Source organism: Ostrea edulis, chromosome 10 (genome assembly GCF_947568905.1).
Source record: "Ostrea edulis chromosome 10, xbOstEdul1.1, whole genome shotgun sequence".
NCBI classification, from domain to species: domain Eukaryota; kingdom Metazoa; phylum Mollusca; class Bivalvia; order Ostreida; family Ostreidae; genus Ostrea; species Ostrea edulis.
Genome location: NC_079173.1, coordinates 15,753,651 through 15,781,032, shown reverse-complemented (window position 1 = coordinate 15,781,032; position 27,382 = coordinate 15,753,651). Strand labels below are relative to the sequence as shown.

General features: G+C 37.2%; 2 protein-coding genes across 2 annotated transcripts in view; one reads left to right on the top strand and one right to left on the bottom strand.

The window, feature by feature from the left end:
* LOC125667504 (N-acetyllactosaminide beta-1,6-N-acetylglucosaminyl-transferase-like) overlaps positions 1-3,867 on the top strand; it is a 5,742-nt gene extending 1,875 nt beyond the window's left edge. The window contains exons 2-4 of the mRNA XM_048901036.2: positions 1,980-2,821; positions 3,098-3,312; positions 3,543-3,867. Coding sequence (XP_048756993.2) covers positions 1,980-2,821; positions 3,098-3,312; positions 3,543-3,856 — 1,371 coding nt within the window. The 3' untranslated portion in view covers positions 3,857-3,867. The remainder of the gene's footprint in view (positions 1-1,979; positions 2,822-3,097; positions 3,313-3,542) is intronic.
* On the bottom strand, positions 3,608-27,382 carry LOC125667524 (uncharacterized). The gene is made up of 10 exons (XM_056152474.1): positions 27,323-27,382; positions 24,968-25,178; positions 18,824-18,966; positions 14,039-14,245; positions 11,529-11,666; positions 11,361-11,419; positions 8,758-8,871; positions 7,140-7,222; positions 6,938-7,049; positions 3,608-4,537 (listed from the first exon to the last, which is right to left on the bottom strand). Exons 2-10 carry the CDS (start codon positions 25,153-25,155, stop codon positions 4,127-4,129), a joined length of 1,455 nt encoding a protein of 484 aa, XP_056008449.1. The 5' UTR covers positions 25,156-25,178; positions 27,323-27,382; the 3' UTR covers positions 3,608-4,126.

Sequence of the window (27,382 nt, the reverse complement as noted above, 5' to 3'; positions counted from 1 at the left end):
AACTTTACACGTGCAGTACGTACCAACCAGGGATTTCCCCATCTAAGTTGTACTATACACACAATGTGTAATACTATGGCTGTGACGGACTGCACTTGGTTGTCTTTTATTTTACAAACATTTAGTTCATATGCATTGTCTTCCACATGTGCTCTTTTGTATATAATGGTGCCTATTTTAATATATGCCTAAGGATGATTGATTGAATACCGTTTGACGCCCTACTCGAGAATTCTTTGGAGACGTCACCATTGCCGCTGCAAAATTGAAGCCTATGCTCGGCGCTTACGGCCTTTGAGCAGGGAGGGATCTTTATCGTGCCACACCTGCTGTGACACGGCACCTCGGTTTTTGTGGTCTCATCCGAAGGACCGCCCCATTTAGTCGCCTCTTACGACAAGCAAGGGGTACTGAGGACCTATTTTAACCAGGATCCCAAGGGAGCTAGATTTGGCATAGATTTTTTCTTTGTAAATGCGGAGAAGTCTTTCAACAGATCAAAAGAAAAAAAACACAATTCTGGTAAGATAGGGCAAAAATTAAGAGTTGATCTATAAATGGTAATTTTTTTTTACACATGAGTATTTAACAAGAATGCAGAGGGGGTCTGCACCTCGTCCTAAATAGTATTTTCCTCTGATGAAAACATGTTAGAGAATTGGGTGGTGATGCACTTACACAATTAATGCTGCAGGAAAGTTAACTGTAATCCTCCCAGACAATCAGCAACATTTACAGCTACATTCCTCCCAGACACTCAGCAACATTGATAGCTACATTCCTCCCAGACAATCAGCAACATTGATAGCTACATTCCTCCCAGACAATCAGCAACATTGATAGCTACATTCCTCCCCGACAATCAGCAACATTGATAGCTACATTCCTCCCAGACAATTAGCAACATTGATAGCTACATTCCTCCCAGACAATTAGCAACATTGATAGCTACATTCCTCTCAGACAATCAGCAACATTGATAGCTACATTCCTCCCAGACAATTAGCAACATTGATAGCTACATTCCTCCCAGACAATCAGTAACATTTATAGCTACATTCCTCCCAGACAATCAGCAACATTGATAGCTACATTCCTCTCAGACAATCAGCAACATTGATAGCTACATTCCTCCAAGACAATCAGCAACATTGATAGCTACATTCCTTTCAGACAATCAGCAACATTTATAGCTACATTCCTCCCAGACAATCAGCAACATTTATAGCTACATTCCTCCCAGACAATCAGTAACATTGATAGCTACATTCCTCCCAGACAATCAGCAACATTGATAGCTACATTCCTCCCAGACAATCAGCAACATTGATAGCTACATTCCTCCCAGACACAAATTCTACATGGTAAAATCCGCGACATCTAACGACATATCGTTAACTTCACACATGCTTACTCCTCCTAGGCACCTGATCCCACCTCTAGTGTGTCCAGGGGTCCGTGTTTGCCCAACTATCTATTTTGTATTGCTTATAGGAATTAAGAGATTGATCACTGTTCGTTATCTTCACCTTTCATTTGAAAAGAGTAGCAATTGGAATTATAGCGGACATCAATTTAACAGAATATATAACGCTACATTGTATCACCAATTCAATTAGTGTTCGCAAAAATTAAGAATTGACGATATCCATAATTATTTGAAGATATCTTTAATATGAATTGTAGAGTGCATCAAACGAATTGAAGACATCTTCAATTATTTGAGTTTATGTTAATTTGGCGCCCCATACGCTTCCACTGAACTACGGCGACCTGTGAGAATTAAACTCATTTGGAAAAAAAAACCCAACAAGATATGGTCATACGCGCATTGTTGCAGGTTCATGTCCAATTTTCATCATGGGGAAAAAATCACAATTGTCTCATAGAAAAGATGCAACACTAAGGTTACATTAGTATAAAAGTAGAAGCTAATCTACTGTTAGCTTGCATACTGAAGATCTTTGTTCATTTTGCAGATGCGTTATCCCGGGACTGTACTTACCAAACCACTTATCGTGGGATTGGGGGTGGTGGTCTTGATATTCTTTATCATCAACATCTCCTATGACATCGAGAAAAAGCGAGAGGTCGAAAAAAGGCGGGAAAAGAGAAGACATCACAAAAAACAAAACCTAGACAATTTGTTATTTCATCCAAAGAAAATAAGTAACGGTCGAAAGGCAATTGGCAATCTCGATTGGCATGGCGGTGACGTCATACCGAAATTCTTCCGAAAAAATGTGAAGGAGATGGTAATGAACTGCGAATCTTTGTTCAGAGGGTCAGTTGTCGCTTTATCCCGAGCGAAACATACACAGCATCACAGAAAGGCTATCTCAACATCGAAATATAATATCCTCACCAAAAAGTGTGCCAAGTTTAAATACTACCGCAGTTACATCACAGGACCGCTTACAACCAAAGAAAACAACAACCCAATAGCTTACAGTATAATCATGAAGGACTCCGTTTTTCAGTTCGAGACTTTACTCCGGTCCATATACAGACCCCAGAACTATTATTGTATCCACATCGACAAAAATAGTCCCAATGAGATACGGCAAGCGGTCCAAAACATAGCCAGATGTTTTCCAAACATTTTTACCGTCAGTGTCGCTCCTAGCGTCACCAGGGGAACACTGTCCCATTTGCAGGCAGAACTCGGCTGTTTACGGGTTCTCTTGAAGCACAGTAAATGGAACTACTTCATTAATTTGTCCGAGAACGATTTCCCACTGAAAATCAATAGAGATATAGTGGACATTTTGATGTCACTGAGAGGCGCTAATAGCATTCCTGGAACTCCAATAGATTCACAGTAAGGATTTTGAATTGAGACCGGGATGTTTACTTCTCCTGGGCACCTGCTCTCACTTCTTATGTTTTCAGGGGGTCCATGTTTACACTGCTCTACATTTTGTATTCTTTATATATGGGATTAATCACTGTTAATTATCTTCACTTTTCCAATCTACAGATCCCAAATCATATTATGATAATGATAGAACAAGTGATAATCTATTCTTGAAGCTTGATCAAAACTCGTGTTATGCCGATTTTATTTTAACTGGATTCGAAATCTTTTTATTTTAAGGACGGAGAAAAACGCTGGAAAGTTACCTTCAGGAGTCAAACCTTTCTCGGGGGAAGGTGACGTCATCATGAATAGAGGGACCGCCCACTTTTCTGTCAATCATCCGTATGCGCAATCTGTGTTGTCCTGGGCAGAGAAAACAACACATCCTCAACATACGTTTTATGCAACTTTGAATTACAACCCGCAGCTTAAGATCAAGGGATCATACAAAGGTGCTTAGATAGATAGATAGATAGATTGATAGATTAAAGAAAATATCAATGTGTAAACTATTTGACATTTTACTCACAAACTGTATGAAATTACAAAGTACTAAATATTCAACACACAGACACGAATACCACATCAGACATTGTCACGTGATATTTATGTACGTCAAAGAAATCGCAGCTGCTGAGTCCTATTTTGTCCCATAATCTAATTTTATTGTTCTGTGTTTTAGGTCCAACGGATTATCCACATCTTCGTAACCAACTACACATTGCTAAATTTGTGGACGCAAAAAATGCATCAACTCATGCGTGTCACGGGTCAAGGTCATTCCACGGTTACTGCACGTTTGGGATAGGAGATTTACCATACCTCGTGAACCGGAAGGAGTTATTTGCCTACCGCTTCCGGTGGGACACTGACGATCTTGTTTTGCAGTGCATGGAACAATGGATCTATCAACGATCCAAAAAGCAGTTCATGTATCCCCAAGATTATGATTTATCGTTTTACAGAAATCTAGACATAGTAATGAATAAAATTTGATGGTGGTGTTATTTTCGTTCACATTCCTTCCGGTGCGATATTACATCCCCCGTTGTGACGTGAAGATACGTTTCCGCGTGATGGTGATTGATTGGATGTTGCTAAGAATGATGAAACCGTATTGTATGTCGTTGCGAAAATTACATGTTCTGGTTGTGATGTGCTACAAACATCTCATGATGCAGTTTTTCTAGAAATCGTACCAAAATTTTAACTTGTATTGGTTTTCGACGCGGCAACCGACAGTTTTCGTGTTGACGCGACACGATGTTAAGTGGTGTTGGCAGTCAACGCGGGAACCGAAAGGTCTGAGGCTGGCGTGCTTAGTCCGCTTTTTGATGTAGTTGGTCCACTTGATGAAGAAGCGCTCGTCAATGTGGATGATCCACTTGATGAAGTAGTGCTCGTTGATGTGGATGATCCACTAGATGAATTAACACTCGTTAATGTAGATGTGGTACTTTTCTTTGTTTCTGTCGTGACTAAATTTGCTAGGTGTGACGGGCTATTAATTTCTGTTCCAAAGCTTCTCATCATTGCAGACGGAAACAATCGGTCCCCAAGATCTAAACTGGAAGAACTTTCTTTAAGCTCCACTGCAACAGACTGAGCGTTCGGTATGTTCTCTGTGTGCTCCTCGCTAGGACTCTTAAATGTCTGTGGTTTTCTTCTGTATTCTGTCTGTAGTCAAAGATAAATTACATGGACGTCTGAAAAACACAAAAGTTGCTGAAAATGCTCAGAACACTTAACACTGAGGAAGTTTTAAACATTTTAGAGTTTTAAAAAACATTTCCGATTCGTAACAATTCTATACCTCCATTACATTTGAAACTTTCTTTCGTACCAAAGAAAAGGTTGTTTTGTTTTTATAATTCTACACCAATGTATAACTTTAAAATATAACTAAAAGAAATGACAATACAATGTTATAGCTCTGATATAAACCTCTTTAATGATATTCTTAAATACTAAATATGTGATGTTCCTGTGAAGCTTATCAATGAAGTCGAAAATTAGTTTACCGCTTGTGCATAGAATATACTTGACTTCCAATACTTTGTGTTTAACGGTACTACAATAACTGTTTTATATTTTATATTCCGCGGCCCCATAGAAGACAATTGGCAGAGTAATGCTGATGCTTGTATATGCAATATCTAGGAAAGCACAAATACTAGTTTACGTCCATCTTATCAATGTCATTAGAAATGATCACGATCTCCATTTTCATTTTGTAACTTCTCTCTTTAATACCTAAATAAACCATTTTAAATTGGAAGCTATATACGATTAATGCCCCAATATAGTATCTACCAAGCCTCGCGCGCTGCGTTCTGTTTCAATGTGACATGCTCAATCGGTGAACTTTCAAGATTTTTTTTGGTGGAAAGAAAATCATACGTAGGTCATTGCGTGCTCGTAGCGGAATGATCCAAGGATTGCTAATTGTGAACAAACTGGACACTTTTTAGCTGTTTGACGCTTCTGTACGAAAGCCGATTAGCATCATATAAAAAAAATTTAATAAATTCACCATCCACTATTTCGGAATTTCGAGATAATTATCTCGTAATTACGACATAATTATCTTCAAAATAAGCCCGCAACACCCGTGATCAAAACATTTTGACCCGATAGTACAGCATAAGAGCGAATTGAATTGACCAATGAGAACGCGCCTTCTATTTTGGGTGATTGAGGAAAAGTTCCTGTGATTCAAAGACGACAGAAAATGCATATTGCATAGGCGTAGCATGGGTTCGAATATTACCGAGGCAGGGGGTCTGGGGGGCTGCGCCCCCAAGAAGCTATCGACATTTAACAACGTAAAAGGTGGGGTTTTTTTGTTTGTTTTTTTTACCGAGGCAGCTGCCTCGGTTGCCTCAATGGAAGCTACGCCACTGTATTGGTTCTTCATATTTATTGCCAGTGCAAACATATATTAAGTATGATCTTTCCTCCATCGATCCATCGAGACCAGGCTTGTTAGATTTAACGTCCTTGAAATATAAAACGGAGTCGAATGAAAATTTGAAGTAGCGATTTTTGAGATTCCGGATCCCTCCCTTGTGTAAATGTAGAATAGAGAGGGTCAGTTCGTAACGAGCCCTTGTGCATGCAAGGTGAAGATAACGACCAGTGATCAATCTCATAACTCCTACAAGCAATACAAAATAGATAGTGGGGCAAACACGGACCCCTGGACACAGCATGATACTAATAGGCGTTCGTACTTCTTTGTTGACTTAATCGATGTAATAAATTTACCATATAATAAATTTACCATACAATATGCGTAACTACGCCGCTCTCTTTAGATAATTGTTTAATCAACTCTAATATTTAAGATTTTAACACATCCACTTTACCCCGAATTTCCTCATCAAGTTTGAGATATGAACACGGAATTTACAAGCGTAACCACTGCATGATGTAAATGCGAATTTCATTCAATAAGTACTTATAAACTTCACTTGCTTCTATAAACAGGGACCTGTAGCGTTTTTGTCCGTTATTACTTGTAAACAAACACTGCACGTTATAATTGTGGGCGCAGACATTAAAATATCGAAAATCTGTTATTGTAACTGTGAATGGTCAAAAAAAGTATTGCGTCATTTTACAAATATTCATGAAAATCGAGGGTTTCGCTGATCATGAATGCAGGTTTAAGGTAGGGTAGGTGGTAGGTACTACCGGACTCAGTAACCATGGCTACCGACGATGCAGTGTTGCGTGATACACAAAATCTACATATAATTGCTATTTAGTTTAAACAATATCTGTTCGTAAATAATTCGATAATAATGTTTACAAACAATGTCTTATACATGTAATATATTGAGAAACAAGCCAAAAGGCTTATATTAATCTCGCTCTAATTGCTATTTGGAATCTGATCGGATTCATAATGAGGGATGGGAAAGTCTCACTTTATCGCCAATACCACATGTATATCACTTCTATATTAAGACAGTAACCATGTTTTTTACATGGTTTTAAAGATCATATATATACACTACATATTAAAGACAAATGCCGTTACTTAAATATATACATGTATCTAAAATCCGATACCTTTGTATTCGTTTCTGTTTTTCTCGGATAAAGCACCAATGAACTCATCCGATAAAGATCAGTATTTTCCTTTTCTTTTTGTTTTCTTTCTTTTCGAAGTTTGTCCATAAAGCTTAAATAAAAAGTAAATTTGTAATTTGCAGTTTCATGTAAGTGTTGTTTACTGTATTTACTGGGCGGGTTTGCACAAATAATTCCTTACCTGAACGAGTTCTGCCTTTTACCCATAACGTCTAAATCACCATCAAAGTTTATATCTTTCCGAACGTTCCGATCCGACTGATACTGCAATTATACTATACTTATACTAAACTTTAACATATACTTCACTAAATCATAATATATACATGTACTATACTATAGTATGTCTTACGGCGTGACCGTGTTTGAGGGCGAAGCAAACAATATATTGGCATTAGTATCTAGATCCATAACAGGACAAAAAATATCCCGAAATATTAGCACCTAACGTGTGAGAAAATACTCTAACTTTAGGCATTTTTGATCCGCCTATTCATTGAACGCGGGAAACTATGCAACTGATGCAGCGTCGGTGTTTAGCAAATATACAAACATAGGAGCCATGACACAATCGCGTTTATCGAGAAGTGATTATGTATGATTTAGAAAACAAAGATTTACATGCTTTTTTAAAAAGAATTTTATGTAACATCTCAGAACGACGTGAACTTGGGTACACGAGATTCCAAATGGAGAAATACATGTCCACGCGCTATTATTCGAATTGACGCCATTGGGACCAAAATTTTCAAGTTCCATAGGTATGGTTTAATTTTTCATTAGTTTTCTATATTTTCCTTTTAAACATGTATATACGTGTTACATATAGGGAGAGCTCCGCTCTCTGAGAGGGCTTCGCCCTCTACTAAATTATAACATATACTATACTATACTAAATTATAACATATACTATACTAAATTATAACATATAACATACTATACTAAACTATAATTTAATTTTACTTGTGAAACATAATTTGAATGGCTGAACACGCTTAAAAAATTCGTTTATATTGTATAAATCACTCGGATCTCCTCGGCCGATTCCATCTAACCTCGGATGTATGATGTTGATTCGACAAAGTTCGGCATATTCCGGAACCCTACAGTTAGATGGAATTGACCGAGCTGATCCGAGTGGTATGATGTTTTCAGTGATAGGCCTAGTACGTATACAGTGACGCATAACGACATGTTTAACGTCACTGATCGACTGGAACTACTGACAGCTCCCGCGAAATACAGTATTTTTATAACACTCTCAATATTTGTAACTGTTTCTCTTTGAGAATTATGGGATTTTTTTTCTTTCTCGAAAGAGAGGGCAGTTTTCTAAGGAAAACTCGATAAATTCGTTTTCAAAAAGCTATTTTGATCACTGCTTTCTAAAAGCGGCAGTTTTTCCGGGAGAGTATATAGACGACCGCATTACAAATGTTAGGCGTAGCTACATAATTATCAATTTACGTCATACACCCGAAGTTAGATGTAGGGTACCGGAATTTCCCGAATGTGTATAAATGTAACTTGGTATGGGAGATACCTCCTTAGTTTGTAATTATATGAAAACACTGGAAACGTAGATATTTATGACTGTAGAGAAATCTCCACTCCAGACGTCATAGTCAACTGGTCTTACATATGTAGATCAGGCGGAGATTTGTAAGATTCCAAATGTGCTTTTTACAACTAGAAAGCCTTTCTTGAAAATCCCATCTTTAAAGAAAAAACTTATCAGAAAATATACATTGAAATAGGAATAAGACAAGGTAAGTGTGGTTGTAGCTGCCTCTAGTTACCTTGATGACAAACGACATAACGATGATAAATATAGTACAACCAAGAAGGATTCCGAATATCAGCAGGAACATCCGCCTCCTTCGGAGTGTCTCCAGAATGTCCGCTTCAGATACCTAATGCACAGAATAAAATGAATTCAGTCAGTGGCTACTTAACTAACTGCAGCTGTGTTCATTTTGTCTTATCATATCATCGAATAATTCCTTGCTTTCTGATTGGCTGAGATCCAACATGCTCGGGAAAATAGAACGTATGTATTGATTGATTGTATATTGTTTAACGCCCCTCTCGAGAATTTTTCACTCATATGGAGACGTCACAAGACCGGTGAATGACTGCAAAATTTAGGCCTATATGCTCGGCACTTACGGTGTTTGGGTAGGGAGGGATCTTCATCGTGCCACACCTGCTGTAACACGGGGCCTCGCGTCCCACTGTCGACTATGTTTTTCACTTTAGCTGTATACAAAGGTGGCCAACCTGGTATCATTTCGTAATCTCCAGAAGCCAGTGTCGATGTTTTGAATCATTCAATCATATAATAAAACAATTATTGATACTTTCCCGGTCAATACGATGCTTTAACTATGCTCGAAGTACAATATTCATCTGCCATTGGCTTGGTGAATATTGTAACATACTTCTAGGTAGTTAAAGAAAAAAAAATAATTGTATATTGATTAACTTGGCTACGTCAACAAAGGAAATCATTTGAGACTGTGAGTTTTGAGGCTTTAATGAATATTTGAAGGTATGTTTGGACACAAGTATATTAGGGGAATCTGTGGGGATTTTTTTGATATTAAATATGAGATGGCAATACAAGAATACAACGATATAACGCCTAAATCGTGCGCATTTTGTGAGCGCCGTAAATTGAAGGTTTTTATAAAAGGTGGATCTGTAGCACTCTGATCTGTCCCAATATTTCCTCAGATAGCTACAGTTCTACAGCTAGGTATCAAGAACAAAAGCAAACCACATTATATAATATTTCAGAATGTTATATTCACTTCGAGGTGAATGTAGCATTAAATTTGATTTTTCCAACATCGGACCTAAAGTAAAATGAGAATTTCCGAAATGATACGATTAGTTATTATTTTTTGGTCGTCAAATGACATTTCGCATCTGTAATCAACTTCAACTAGGACTAGTTGTAAACAAAGATGACCGATCGGGTATCTTAATATGATAAGCTCTAGTTGGCACTTTTATTCAATCATACGATGAACAAATCAAAACTATTTATCACTCGACAAAGGTCTTGCACTTTAGCTGTAGACAAAGATGACAAACCGGGTGTCATTTCTTTGACTCCAGTAATCGAATTCGATGTTTTAAACCGGTCGCGGTAGCCCAGTGTTAGATCTTTCGCTTCGTAACCGGGAGGTCGTGAATTCTAACCCCGCTCATGCCATGATCGCGTCAAACCTAAGACGTTAACATGGGTAGTTACTGCTCCTTCGCCAAACGCTTGGTATTCAGAGGTGAGAATCACGGGTCTTTCGGATATGACCTTAAAGATGGAGATCCCGTGTCGCGACAGGCGTTGGCACGATAAAGAACCCTCACTGCTACGACCATGAGCGTTAAGCATAGGTCTAATTTGTGGTACTTCACCTACAGCTGGTGACGTCTCGTTATGAGTGAAAAATTCGCGACAGGACGTAAACACAATCAATCAATCGATGTTCTAAATCCTTCAACCATATGATAAAACAATTGACATTTCTTTGGTCAATACAATGCTTTAGCTTGATGAATATTGTACATTGTTCTCAGGTTGCTAACATTTATGTGTGAAAGCTGAGACGAGGTGATATAAATGAGGAAGTTAGTACTTAAGATTTACGGACGAAATTTCGTGACAATCTAGATGAGTCGTATGAAAGCGAAAGCCTCAGAAAGCAGTATAAAATGTCCTTATTTTTTTTTCACTCTCCAAAATTGGGTATCCTGTAATACGAGTTATGGTCAGAGTTTTTTCTGTTATACATATCAATGTCCAGTAAACGTTTGTAAGGCTTGTAACAGTCATTAGAATTCGCGATTTTTTGTCAAGGTTTTTTCTTTCTTGTATATCAAGGTCACCTTGACGTTTGGAAGGCTTGTAACATTCACGACAGTAGAGTTCGTGATTTTTGTCAAGACCTTTTCTGTAATACATACATGTATCAAGGTAACCTTAAACATTTGAAAGACCTGAAACACTCAGTAGAATTTGTAACTTTTGTCAAGGTCTTTTCTGGTATACATGCACATATCAAGGTCACATAGACGTTTGGAAGACTTGTAACAGTAGAAGTCGTGATTTTTGTCAAAGAACAATCTCTTGGAATACAAAATACAAATCTTCAAAAACTAGGGCATATGTGACAGACATACCATTACTATAGAACTGTGTATCATAATAAAAAGACATTAAGATCAAACGATTTTAATCTTAATATCTTTGATCGGTAGTAACTATGGAACTATATAGATAGGTACATGTACATACTATTTGGTCAAAAAATAATCTTTAAAACGTTTTTGGTTCAAGGTTACATGTCAACGTCAATATTGCTGGCAAGATGTTCTGTGGAATACAAGTTCGTACCTTCTCCCAGTGCTCAAACAAAACTTTTTTGTGCCAACCGTCAATAGTATCCGCCCAATCTGCAGGAATACACATAAAGCAAATCATTAGAATCTAGAGCATCTGTGACACAACTCTATCATAAGACACCGTTTCTTAAGAAGATTTAAGGTAACAAAAAATGTTTACCGATAACTGTGTAATTTGAGACCAGTTCTGTTTTCGGGTGTTGGCCGTCACCACGAGGAGTGGGGTTGATGCTGGAGCCATTGGTAGTAATAATTTCTTGTGGACGAGAAGTTGAAATACCAGAAAAGTTGTGATTCTCTGAAATCAATCCAGTGGCATCAATCGCAAATGAATTTACATTGACGACAGTCGTTAAACTCTTTTAATTAGGGCACAGATTTATAATTATGCATAATTATAATGTTATTTGATATACATAATTATACTACTGTAATATAGTAACACTAAGTAGAGGGCATATATGCAAGCCTCATTAAAATCAGATAAAGACTGGATATATTGTGCCCCCCGGAAGTTAAGATATATGGTGAGTCTTCTCCCGAGGAAGTCTCACTATCATGATATAGCCAGACTTCCGGGGGGGGGGGGGGGGGGGGGAGTCTCACTATATAGCCTGGACTGCGTTCAAGATCGTAGCGTCTAGCCTAGCTGCTAGGCTAGATATTTAGGTCTATTGAACGCATGTATGAATTGACGCTTGTTATCCCTACGTAGGGCTAGCCTAGCACATCGTTCAAGATTGTAGCGATACCGAGCCCAACGTAGCCGCTACGATCTTGAACGCAGCCCAGACTTTTGGGGGAAGTCTCACTATATAGCCAAACTTCCGGGGGAAATATCACTATATAGCCAAACTTCCGGGGGAAGTCTCACTATAGTCAGATTTCCCCTTTATAGTAAGGCTTCCCCCTTTACGTTAGTATCTGGAATAGTCCTTTTCGCTATAATTTACATACAGTCTACAACATTCACCAAAATGTCATCGGGTTCGTTGAACGTGTGATAACGTCCGTGACTCGTGAATAACGTTTCTAACAGGGAATTACCTTAAAATACAATCACAGTTTCTTTTATGCACTGTTTCAATTCAGTTTCCCGTGCAACATAATGCGCGGATATTGGTACCTTTAAGGATGAATGCCACACCAAAAACATTTTATATGGATGAAAAGTGGAGGCTATGTACAACAATATTTTGAAATTGAAAACTTTCAAATTTACTTTATTTAGTAAAAAAAAAAAAAAACAACAACATTTTTGTAGAAAGCAATCTGAAAGAAATTAAAAACCCCTGCTGGGCTCAAACCCGCGATCTACAGTTCAACAGTCGACGTGCTAATTTAACTTACTGAGCTACTCAGCTAGACATTTAAATTGAAAAGGAATATAAAAATATTACTGATATTTATATTTTCATCCATGTTTTAAAGTCAGCCATTATGACGATGTAGAGTAGTTCCTTAATAAGACTTTATACCATTCGATATGGCTTCACAATGAAAATTTTCATATTTAAATTTGACTTATTTGATATCCGAAGGACAACCTCAATTCGAAGTGTGGCAACATAACCAATGTATACAGGGTCCGAAGTTGATTAAGGAATCTGATGTTCTACCATGGCGCACAATCAGGAGTTGATGCAAGGCTTCAACTTAAGAGGGACAATGGAGGATCCAGTGGGATATTTACGACCAAGGTTGAAAATTCAATAGTTTTTCTCTATTCGCCATTTGACTAATCGTCTATCACCGTATGACAGTCCCTTTATTAGTTTAGTATGTGTTTGGCATAAAAGCAAGATAGAGCTCGCTATATATCCAGTCTCACAGGGGGGTAAACTCACTAGGGGTATTTTTCACTATTGAACACCATCAGTAATGATACCAAAACTGAATTTGTGGTGAAAATCTACAAATGTAAATAACACATTATACAGGGATTCGGTTCTGGCCTTTTAACTTCATCCACAGGCGCGCTTCCGGCGAAGAAATGCATCGATTTGATGCCATTCTTGCGCCGATCCACGTCCGAGTCTTCTTACCGGTTATGGAAAAGGACGAACGCGTGATCCGATTGCTCTCCCAGGTGACGCAGTACAATATACAGATTTGTATATTGTGAGTCCGCAATTATACACGCGGGGAAATAACACTTTAGAATTAGTTCGTAAGAAATTGCTATCCCATAATGCCTAACTGGTTTGTGAGCAAACGAACTCTGGCGGAAGTATGATTGATTGAATATTGTTTTACGTCCCTCTCGAGAATATTTCACTCATATGGAGACGTCACCACTGCTGGTGAAGGAGTACAAAATTTAGGCCTATGTTCGACGCTTATGGCTATTGAGCAGGGGGGGGGGGGGGGGGTCTTTATCGTGCAACACCTGCTGTGACACGGGACCTCGGTTTTTGCGGTCTCATCCGAAGGACCGTCCCATTTAATCGCCTCCTACGACAAACAAGGGGTACTGAGGACCTATTCTAACCCGGATCATCACGGGATCGGAAGTATGAAGAAATGGTTAACAAATATGTGTGCATTTTTTGAGGCTATATCTTGAATCTGCTCAATAAAACAATTATGTACTAAAATAAAGCTGAAACTTTAAGAATTCTCTACTCATCTACCTTACGATACATGTAGAATATAAGTCTCTTTCCTTACTTCGAGCGTGCCTCCATGCTCTCCTTTGAATCAGCGAATGGAGATTCTGAAGAAGATGTCGTCTTTTTGGTCCGTCCTGTATTTGCATGATACTCTCTCGGATTTCCAACACTTTCAGCTTAAATTCCGGATTGGTCGGATCTGACAGTGACGGTTTCTTTGTTATTCTTTCACAGGGAATTTGTTTCCGTCTACTCATCCATAATTCTGATAAAAGTATATATCATACTATCGTAAAGTATTGAGAATAATACTGAAAACCAAGGTAAGGTGAAAATTAAGGAATCTGGCAGGTGATCTGGTACATAAATTTAATATCAATTTAACTGGCGCCCGCCACTTAATATCTGGCGGCCGCCAATCAATTTCACTGGAGAGGGAATGGCTGCTATCAACTGTGTTGGTCGTGAGATAAATTAAGTGGCGCCACCAGTTCATTTATATGGCGGCCGTCAGATGATATAATATGAGAGCAGCCTATATCTTGACACCTACCGGCTTCCGTAGAAAACTGAACTGCATAATGTTACTTTGCTTGGATGTGCACATTTTACAATGCTTATTTACGTAACCAAAATATCCAGATGGCATCGCACATCCCATTATCGCACGTCACATTATTGTACGTCATATTTTCGCACGTCACATGATTGTACGTCACATTATTGTACATATACGTCACATTATTGTACGTCACATTATCACGTGTTGATTTGTCGCATGTCACATTGTCGTACATCACATTATTGCACGTCATTTAAGTGAATGCTACATTATCGCATGTTACATTATCGCACGTCACATTTTCGAATGTTTCATTTAAGCAATGAATTATTATTTTTTGAAAGATGTAGTCTCATGACTGCAACAGTGTTTGCATACAAAATTGAATAATGCGCGTTAGACTACATCTTTCAAAAAATAATAATTCATTGCTTATATTTACATTTTAAAAACTTTTTTTTAATCTGTGCATTTTTCATATATATGTATATCTCAAATCTCCCGCCTAATTCTTTCGGTAAGTAGCGATTAACGGAACTGCCATGGAAAGCAAATTGTGATGTCATAAAGTGAATGAAAAAAGTGCGCAATGTTGAAAAAAATAATAGTCCAATTCTTGAATTAATTTTCAATAAATATCATAAAAATCAAGTTACCAACAAAGTTTACAATCTGAACTGGGTTTAAACAGTTCAAATTTATCTAATTCTAAACAGTGTGGGTACATGTATAGTCACTATAGGTGATAGTCGGCCATGTTGTCACTTCGAGAAATTGAAAGTGCAATTACTGGAAGAAGAATTGTTGAAAACTCCTGCACTTGGATTAATTTCTTGTATGTTCGGTGATATTAACCACATGTTAGAGGTAAGATCACCTTATCAAGCATCGAATGAGACGGGAATGGACAACAGAGCTTTGTTCGCATTCAGCACACGTGTGGCCGAGCACAGGAACTGCATGGTAATTTTGTCTGTAATAATAATAGTAGGGGTCTTTTACCATACTACCCCCTAATAAGGGGTAATAATAATTTTATTAGTAAGTTGTATGGTGTAAGACCCCTACTATTATTATTACAAAATCACCCGTTGAACCGACATGCTCGACAGTGTTCCTACGCCTATTAACAGATTTATAGTGATTCGGTCTTTGCAGTTATAGGCAAATATCCTTCCAAATTCTCTAATGCATTTTATCACGAGGTTAAAGATTAAATGTAAATATCTTCACATGTTGCATAAATGTTACATTATCGTACGTCACATTAGCGAATATTACATCATCGCACGTCACATTATCGCACGTTACATTATCGCACGTCACATTATCCCACGTTACATTATCGCACGTCACATTATCCCACGTCACATTATCGCACGTTACATTATCCCACGTTACATTATCGCACGTCACATTATCGCACGTCACATTATCACACTTCTCATTATCCCACGTCACATTATCGCACGTTACATTATCGCACGTCACATTATCCCACGTCACATTATTGGCGAGTGTAGGATTTACCCTTTAAATATTTCCCTCTTGGAAAACTCTAGATTAGGATCCTTTCCCGGAAAACTGATTGTAAATAGAATGTCCACCTCGCAAATCCCAATCCTGAGTCAATTTTTCTTTGGTAGAAATTAGAATTTAGTTATATTTAAAGATTGTAATTTCCTAATAGTCAGTTTTTCCCCATCCATAGAACTCCACTTTGTGCCTCCCCTTTTGTGCATCTTAGTTGAAAATCCACGTTAGCTTTTCCGGTCATCATCAGTCTTTTTGACACGTCCTCGATTGCCGGCCATCTTGCCAAAAATTCTTATTGGGAACAGGGATTTAATTAAACGAAAGGTAAAATCCCCTTCTAACTAAAAACGATTAAGAAACAGTTAAACGTACTCTGGGATGTTTAAAATATCTTCCTAAGAGCAAGTACCCAAACACGCTAACTCTTGAAAGTTTCCTTACATAAAACAAGAGGCCCGTGGGTCACATCGCTCATCTGAGTCACCATGGCTCTGATGTTATGATTTTAATTTTTTTTTATCCCCATATTTTACATGTATTTTAAATATTGTGGCCCCAAACTAACCCAAAGGTTACGACATAACTAAACTTAAATTCACACAACATTGGGATGCCTCAATACTAATATAACATGGCATTGCTGTTCTGGAGAATGTAAAGATCATAAGATCAAAAATCATAGTATGAAAAGATCTTACCTTAAAAACATCAGTATGCAAAACATGAAAACTCTACCTTAAATTGTTCAGGAGATATTAAATAGGTTAGGTTTGATTAAAAGTAGGCCAAACTCCAAGATGAAGGTGATAAGGTTAAAAACTTTGATACAACGAAAAGGTCTTGTCACAAGGAATGTACAGATGCAATATAAGAGGTTTATCACCCACCATTCAAAAGTTATGACGAATATTAAAGTTTCGGAAAGGTAGACTGGATAAAAAGAACACATCCCCATTGTAGTCGTAAGGGGCATAAAACTTGAATCCACACAACTTGAGAACATTTGTATTTCGATCTAATTTGGTGTGACCCTGTTACTCTTGAAAAGAAATCGTTTTAAATAATTTCCTGTATATTTCAATATAAAACTTCGATCTCCTCTTGTTGCCCCACTCTACCCCTGGGGGCACCTGATGTGAATAAACTTGAATTTGAACTACCACTTGATGCTTGCATATTAATATGAGTATTACAATAATGTCCCTGCTATTATGGAGAAGATTCTAAAGATTTTCTTCTATGTAAAACTTGATCCCCTGTTGTGGTCCCATCTACTTTCGGCGGCCACCATTTGAGTAAGCTTGAATCTGCACTACCTATGGATGCTTGCACATTAACATGACTTAACATGGTCCTGTTGTTCTTGAGAAGATTTTAAAAGATTTTATCTATATATCCCCATGTAAAACCTTGATTCCCTAATTTGGCCCCCTTACCCCCCTGGGGCCATGATTTGAACAATCTTGATTCTACTTTAAGTCAGGAAGCTGTCATGTAAATTTCAACTGTTCTAGCCTTGTATTTTTTAATCGAGAAGATTTTTAAATGACCAACCCTAATTTTTGCTTTTTTCTAGATCCAAATCCTTACACATATTGCCTCTGATTCCCAACCCACATACCCATTACTTCTGATCCCAAACCCATACACCCATTACTTCTGATCCCAAACCATACACCCATTACTTCTGATCCCAAACCCATACACCCATTACTTCTGATCCCAAACCCATACATATATTACCTCTGATCCCAAACCCATACACCCATTACTTCTGATCCCAAACCCATACATCTATTACTTCTGATCCCAAACCCACATACCCATTACTTCTGATCCCAAACCCACACCCCCATTACTTCTGATCCCAAACCAATACACCCATTACTTCTGATCCCAAACCCATACACCCATTACTTCTGATCCCAAACTCATACATCTATTACCTCTGATCCCAAACCCATACACCCATTACTTCTGATCCCAAACTCATACACCATTACTTCTGATCCCAAACCCATACATCTATTACCTCTGATCCCAAACCCATACACCCATTACTTCTGATCCCAAACACATACACCCATTACTTCTGATCCCAAATCCACACAACCATTACTTTTGATCCTAAATACATACACCCATTACTTCTGATCCCAAATCCACACACCCATTACTTCTGATCCTAAATCCACACACCCATTACTTCTGATCCTAAATCCACACACCCATTACTTCTGATCCCAAAATCCACACACCCATTACTTCTGATCCCAAAATCCACACAACCATTACTTCTGATCCTAAATCCACACACCCATTACTTCTGATCCCAAAATCCATACACCCATTACTTCTGATCCTAAATCCACACACCCATTACATCTGATCCCAAAATCCACACACCCATTACTTCTGATCCCAAAATCCACACAACCATTACTTCTGATCCCAAAATCCATACTCCCATTATCTCTTATTCCAAATCCATACATTCATTACGCCTGATTCCAAATCCACATAACCATTATCTCTCATTTTAAATCCACACTCTCATAACTTCTGATCCCAAATCTATACACCCATAACTTCTGATCCCAAACTACATACATCCATGATCTCTGATTCCAAATCCATACTCCCATTATTTCTGATCCCAAAATCCACACTCCCATAACTTCTGATTTCAGATCCATACACCCTGATCCCATTTTATCTCAAATCTATACACCTGCTAGCACTTACCACAGTCTTGTTTCAATGCAAGTGTGCACCTCTCCAAAATTGTTGATTCTCTCACGTAGGCTAGTTCTTCTGTCGCCATGTTGACATTGTCCAGTGCATGGGACCACTCACAGGCACAGTGAAAATGTCCATCAGACGCACACCTGAAGATGAAATAACGAATAGATTAAGATTAATAAGATTAAGATTGTTGAAAAGGTTTGACACGCAGTACAATCGATAAGTGTACATTTATATTTATCGTTAAGTTGTATCTTTTGATGGAAAAAAAACCCAACTTATTGAAAATACATGTATTGCAATCCAAACTACGAATTGTGACGGTTTTTATGCGAATCAGGGACGCTCTGGCCCTGCAATTTCGTGCTCCCTAAGGGCTCCAAAGTAAAACATGGGAATAGACATCTATAAATACTAGTAGTAGCGACCATACAGAGTCCATCCTCTTGGTTTATATGTGACGGAAATCCAAACACAGGCGCCTGACTGAAGGCTTCTAATGCTGACGCGGACCTGACAATTATGTCTAGCATAATAACGTAAGCAAATGTTGTATCTGGATTGTAAGTTAAATATGCAGTCTATATCTATTAATGACGTGATACACAAAAATAGTGGATGAGAAGAATATTGATTTTGAAAGAGAAGCCACGGATTTCGCCAGTTCAATCAAGTCATCCATTCAATTCATTCCATTAGCTTTCTATAATCTTTTCGTAAAGAAAAATATATTTCAAACGCATGCCATGTTCACATAACATGTAACACGTAATTTGATTGGTTCATTTGACTTTATGAGTGTTTTTATGATATTCACTTGGATCACCTCGACTGATTCCATCTAACCTCGGATGTATGATGTTTTCCACCATTGTACTTTATATCAGTGACTTATAACAATATGTTTATGCGTCACTGATTAGCGGAAGCTACTTTTAAATCCAAGAAAAGATGACAAATTCAGCGAAATAGTCCTTTCTATAATATAACACTCTCAATGTTTTAATTGTTTCTCTTCGAGAATTACTTGTCTTTCTTGAGATAAAGGCAAATTCGATACATTCATCAAAAGAAGAAATTTTAATCACTATTTTCTTAAATCGGCATTTTTATTTTCAAGAGAGCAAATAGACGATCGCATTACAAATGTTAGGCTACATACATTGTATATAAATTTTCGTCATACATCCGGGGTTAAATCACATATTTACCCCTTTATCCAGTGGATATCACTCATACGATAAATAATTCGTATCTCAAAAAGAAATAGTTACAAACATTGAGAGAGTTATAATTATATTAAAATGAATTGTATTTCGTGGGAGCTGTCAGTAGTTCCAGTTGATCAGTGACGTTAAACATGTTTTCATACGTCACTGTATACGTACTATGGCGGAAAACGTCATACATCCGAGATTAGATGGAATCGACCGAGGGGATCCGAGTGATATTCTCAATGATCAAGGAAAACAAAATCGCAATGAAAGAAAAAAACACGACACAATAGGTGACATGAACTGAAATAGTTTTTCTTAAAACTCAAAATGAAAACAGTTTTATTGATCACATAACTGATCATGTCTTTGTGTGTAAATCTGTCTGAGCGTTAGAAAACCCAATAGTTCACACTAGGAAGCGAACACACAAAGATTTTTTATCACATATTTACCCCCTTTAACTAGTGGATATCAACTTTCCAACTCCATGCACCAAATGAGAACGGGATACACCACATTCAACTGAACACTAAACGATTACATCACTTTTCCTGTTAAAATACAGAGGTAAGAAACACCAACACATTAAAAATGAAAGCTCCACAACCCTCCATGTCGCAGGAAACATAAAAATTCTCTGAATGAAGGTATACATGGTGAAAAATTTATCGTCAACATTGGACATCCAAACGAAAACCGCGCGTCTTCTATGACACAGATTCGGATGATTGACATATTCATGAATAATTACACAATTTCGAAGTAAAATGTTCTAAAATGTAAATGCTTTTCTCATTAAAAAATGATCTTTTATGAATTAAACATTGTGAGAGTCAATATTCATTTTTATTTATATTTCTCAACGAACTATTTGTAGCGGCGTAATGTTAACGTTACGTATGTAGTTCGGATTGAGGTAAACAAAACAGAATACTGGGTCACTATTATAGAAAGGTTTGTGAGGATAAAATATGTGATAAAAAGAATCTCCCATGGTTTGTGGCTGGATATGATGAATATCCAACTCGTTGTGTGTTTTCTATCCCCTCGTCAAGGCTCGGGGAAAGAAACCACACAACTCGTTGGATAATGATCATATCCAGCCACAAACCATGGGAGGTCCTATATATATCGTATAAACAAAGTTCCCGTTTAGTCATGCTATATAACATCCTAGGAATGATGTCACAATACGTTTAATTGTCCTGTTTCGATTTTGTTGTTACGGCAATGCTGGTCCGAGTCCAAATTAACTTCCGCCATATAGTTCGTTTGCTCACAAACCAAACTATTTTGGAATAGGGATTTTCTAGGAACTACAAAATCACACTCTGTGACGTCACTGCAGAATGATGCGAAAACATAATGTCAAACGTAAACATTTCAAAACAAGAACATAAACACCAACTTCATTACATTACACTATAATTTGAACAGAGTCTCCCTACTTTTTAGTGATTTTTTGGTCATACTATGTTTATAATAAAATCCATACTTTTATATTAATGCTCTTAATGTCAATATTTTCAAACTTTCATTATGAACTACTTCTTTAGTGTTATTGCCCGTGTGAGAATTGAGGACTCATAATATACAAAGCGTCAGCCGGGAGAGGTCTATTCGTAGATGAGGCCTCGATGGGGAGTTTGGGTCTGCGTCATATAGAATTCATATTTTCTCTAGAATTATTCATCAAATAATATCAAACGCGGTTTACTAAATCAAATTATAAGGAATGAACGTCAGGGGCGGATCCAGGAATTGTGGTTACGGGGGGCGCCACTTTACGAGGCAGTGGGTACAGGGCGAAGCCCTGGTGGGGATTCAGGGGGCGATGCCCCCGGAAGCTCCTGAATTTTACAGATTTTATGGGGCTTGAAATATTTCTCCTATTAAGTCAGTTGTACTATTTTCTATCATTTTAATAAGGTGAAATTAATAAAATTATCCAAATTTTATGGGGTTATTGGAAAAAAATTAACTTCTCCCAATAAAGTAATTCAAGAAATCAAAGGATTTTGTCATTCATTTCTCCGGGAGTGGAAGAAATTATTGCTTCTTTTATCGTTTAGTACATTTTCCGAAACAAGATACAGCGATTTACCTTAAATTTGAAAATTTTAGGGAGCTGCGCCCCCTCTAAATCCGCCACTGAACGTACTTTATGCTCATTCTATACATAAAGTACGTGCGCGGAAAGAATAGGGACTTATTTTTTATAAGTAAGTCAATGTCTTTGAAGTCAGTTATCTAACATTGCATGGATGGATCCAAACCATGATGGTTTTATATGTCTTACGATGTGACCGTTGAGACAAGCGAAGACCCATAACATCTTGCAACATTTAATCCGCCTATTCATTTAACACGGGAGATATAACGCGTCGGTGTAAGCCGTGCATTGTGATGTAATATTAGCTGCGATGGTTCCCCCTCTGAAATCAATCAACAACAAAACGTTCAAAGGTATGAGAAAGCTTATCTGGAATTTAAAAACGCCTTAGGTACTATCCAAGCTACTCATTTGTTTTATCTACGGGGTATACAACCCCACATTACTGTATAAGTGGATATCAAGATTTGTATTTCTGAACACAATCAATTGCTTTATTTTAGAAGGAGAAATTTCTTAATTTTCTTTTACAAACTGTGCTAAAAATGACATTTTTGTTATATGAAAAGCGAAATAAAAACGTTTGAATATATATATATATATATATATATATATATATATATATATATATATATATATAATTATACCATGATCAGCGTAGATAAAGTTACATATTGTAACCGCGGACTATCATTAGAATAGGCGATCCCTGACTGGCAACTTATGGGGAAAGATGTACGATTTTACAGTGTTTTGCAAGAAAATCTCGCTGTTATAAAGGAAATGTCGTACATTGCATAGAAATGGAGAAGCTTAGTTGTTGTCAAACCTCACCCAGACGGTGTTGATACACGTGAATATATACGTCATCTAGGCATTGTTGATGATATACGTACAATCAAATCTCAACCAGACAACGTTGATGCACGTGAATACAAACCTCATCTAGATACACGTGAATACAAACCTCATCCAGATACACGTGAATACAAACCTCATCCAGATAAACGTGAATACAAACCTCATCCAGATACACGTGAATACAAACCTCATTCAGATACACGTGAATACAAACCTCATCTAGATACACGTGAATACAAACCTCATCCAGATACACGTGAATACAAACCTCATCCAGATACACGTGAATACAAACCTCATCTAGATACACGTGAATACAAACCTCATCTAGATACACATGAATACATACCTCATCTAGATACACGTGAATACATACCTCATCTAGATACACGTGAATACAAACCTCATCTAGATACACGTGAATACAAACCTCATCTAGATACACGTGAATACAAACCTTATCTAGATACACGTGAATACAAACCTTATCTAGATACACGTGAATACATACCTCATCTAGATACACGTGAATACATATCTCATCTAGATACACGTGAATACAAACCTCATCTAGATACACGTGAATACAAACCTCATCTAGATACACGTGAATACATACCTCATCTAGATACACGTGAATACAAACCTCATCTAGATACACGTGAATACAAACCTCATCTAGATACACGTGAATACAAACCTCATCTAGATACACGTGAATACATACCTCATCTAGATACACGTGAATACATACCTCATCTAGATACATGTGAATACAAACCTCATCTAGATACACGTGAATGCAAGGTGAAGATAACGAACAGTGATCAATCTCATAACTCCTATAAGCAATACAAAATAGATAGTTGGGCAAACACGGACCTCTGGACACACCAGAGGTGGGATCAGGTGTCTAGGAGGAGTAAGCATCCCCTGTTGACCGGTCACACCGGCCGTGAGCCCTATATCCTGATCAGGTAAACGGAGTTATCCGCAGTCAAAATCAGTGTGCCAAGAACGGCTTAACAATCTGTATGAAACACGTCAGACAGCATTTGACCCACTGCGAGGTTGTATTGACGAACTAGATCGTTATAACGACCATAGAATTTGCGAAATGCTGACTTCAATCGAGACTGTTGAAATCCCTGTACCATCAACTTGTTTGTCAGTAGCTTACCTCGATTTAAAAACTGACTATACCCAGAACAAGCTCTTGCATATCAAATCAGTTGAGATATATAAACACCATATGCAGGTGATAATGGAATATTGCTACACAAATATGGGAAGTTGACGATAAACCTCATCTAGATACACGTGAATACAAACCTCATCTAGATACACGTGAATACATACCTCATCTTAATACACGTGAATACAAACCTCATCTAGATACACGTGAATACATACTTCATCTAGATACACGTGAATATAAACCTCATCTAGATACACGTGAATACAAACCTCATCTAGATACACGTGAATACATACCTCATCCATACAGTGTTGTTACACGTGAATACATACCTCATCTAGATACACGTGAATACATACCTCATCTTAATACACGTGAATACAAACCTCATCTAGATACACGTTAATACATACCTCATCCAGACAGTGTTGATACACGTGAATACATACCTCATCTAGATACACGTGAATACATACCTCATCCAGACAGTGTTGATACACGTGAATACATACCTCATCTAGATACACGTGAATACAAACCTCATCTACATACACGTGAATACAAACCTCATCTACATACACGTGAATACATACCTTATCTAGATATGCGTGAATACATACCTCATCTAGATACACGTGAATATATACCTCATCTAGATATACGTGAATACATAACTCATCTAGATACACATGAATACATACCTCATCTAGATACACGTGAATACATACCTCATCTAGATACACGTTAATACATACCTCATCCAGACAGTGTTGATACACGTGAATACAAATCTCAGAGCACTGCAACTCTCACGTGTCTCCTGTGACAGACGACAGAATGGCCGACATATTTGAGTGGTTTCAACTGTATTTCCTCCTCCTTCAATCATCCGATAAAGGACGAAAATCGTGAGCATCGTCAATGTGACCGGAACATTTCCCATCACAAAGTTCGTGGCATCGTCACCTGAGGGTATCAGAAAGACTCACTTAGATTTTTTTTAGTTTTAACAGAGACGTGTTTTTATTTAGCAATATATGAGAATAAAATGTTTCCGCGTTTCGGAGAATAGTGAGAAATGTTGAATGATGGGAACGTATTCCATTGTATTGGCGTAGTAATACATAGCGTGATCATATGTAGCTGCAGAACTGTAGCTCTCTGAAAAAATAGTTTGACATAACAGAGAGCTACAGATCAACCCCTTATAAAAACCTTCGATTTACGGCGCACAAAAAGCTGCGCACGGTTGAGGCCTTATATCGTTGTATTCTTGAGTTGCTGTCTCATAAATTTGATATAAAAAAAATTCTTAACATATTTTCCTACTATACTTGTGTTTAAACATACCTTCAAATATTCATTATAGCCCCATACAACCTGAAAACTCCCAGCTTATTACATTAATGTTTCACGCACAGTGTTATGGATTTTGTATACAGAATTATCGTATGTTTTTAATACACCTTAAATATATCTATTCAACATTACTGAAAACACTGACATTCATTTGAACGTTAGTCAGATGTAACAGGAATCTCGTTTACATACAAAATAAATCATTAACAAATTCCACAGAAAACATTTTCATCCCACAGAAACACAGCATAAATCTTTAAAAATGTATCAAATAAAATATATTAAATAGCGTCCCGTAAAATCTTTATGACTTTAGATTTTCACCGTATCTGATGTAGAAATGCAAGGAAATACGTATTTAAGGAATGAATGTTTAATTTTGAGACATGTTCTGCGGTATTTATAACCTGGTTTAGGTCGGATTCATAAAATATATGTATACAGATCACTTGCCTCCACACAGCCTTAAATACGTATTTCCTTGCATTTCTACATCAGATACGGTGAAAATCTAAAGTCATAAAGATTTTACGGGACGCTATTTAATATATTTTATTTGATACATTTTTAAAGATTTATGCTGTGTTTCTGTGGGATGAAAATGTTTTCTGTGGAATTTGTTAATGATTTATTTTGTATGTAAACGAGATTCCTGTTACATCTGACTAACGTTCAAATGAATGTCAGTGTTTTCAGTAATGTTGAATAGATATTTAAGGGCGTCAAGATTAAGATCGACTTTGAAGTTTCTCCGACAGTAACGAGTTTTCAAATACCAGAAAATACATGCAATAATTTGCGGGTGGTTTTTTTTTTAAACTGACAATTATCTTTGTTTTTGGCTATTGTTCAAAATATCATATAAAGATTATTGAATTTTTATCACAATGATTTGCATACAAATAAATTTTACGTCTTGCTTGACATCGAGAACGCACTCTCCACCTTATTTTACACGTTGGGTTTCTATTTCATAGTTCTAAAGCCTACGACTTAGGAATGTTGCAATGTGATTTAACCATCTGGCTGCGATAGGGGTCAAATGCGTCCTTTTCCAGTTTCTATAGTTAAACAACCTCTATTGTCTTTATTCGTTAACGCATTTACATGAATGTGGTACCAATGGAACCAGAAAAGTGTACTTAATATAGGGGTGGTTCCAAATGCTGGTTGGAGGGGGGGGGGGGGTATCCCATACCAAACCATATTATACAAAATACATGCAAATTGCATATCATTCTAGTTTGTATTTGACCAATCAGAAACTAGAATACAATAAGAATTAAACTATATATATATATATATGTTTAAAAGATAAATCACTTCTTAAAATACGTGAAGATATAAACTTCGACGCTTCACGCCGCGGCATAAAAGTATAAATACTTCATGAAGCACGTTAGTTTCTCCTGAAGATTCAGATAACACCTAGCACATCATTAATATATTCTAACAGGCCTACATGTAAGTGTTCACTTAAATATTCAGTTCACTTGTCACAGCAAAAAAGAAAATGAATTTAATTGTCCTCCAACTTTCTATTATATGATTAATAAAGGTTTTCCAAATAAAATATGGTCTACTAATGATATTAAATTGTCCATGTTTGTCAAAAAAGGTGAAGGAACCCAATAATAAACTTTGAAAATTTCCTCATTGGGTCGGGATCCAAAAGTAAAATCTAGGAAATATCGGGTCCCCTGATGTAAATGAAGACCACTTATAAATATATGTATTAAATTTTAACTTACCTTACTCATCTACTGGTGGCCTAAATCTGCCAAGTTTCAACGTTACTTTGTATTTTGAAT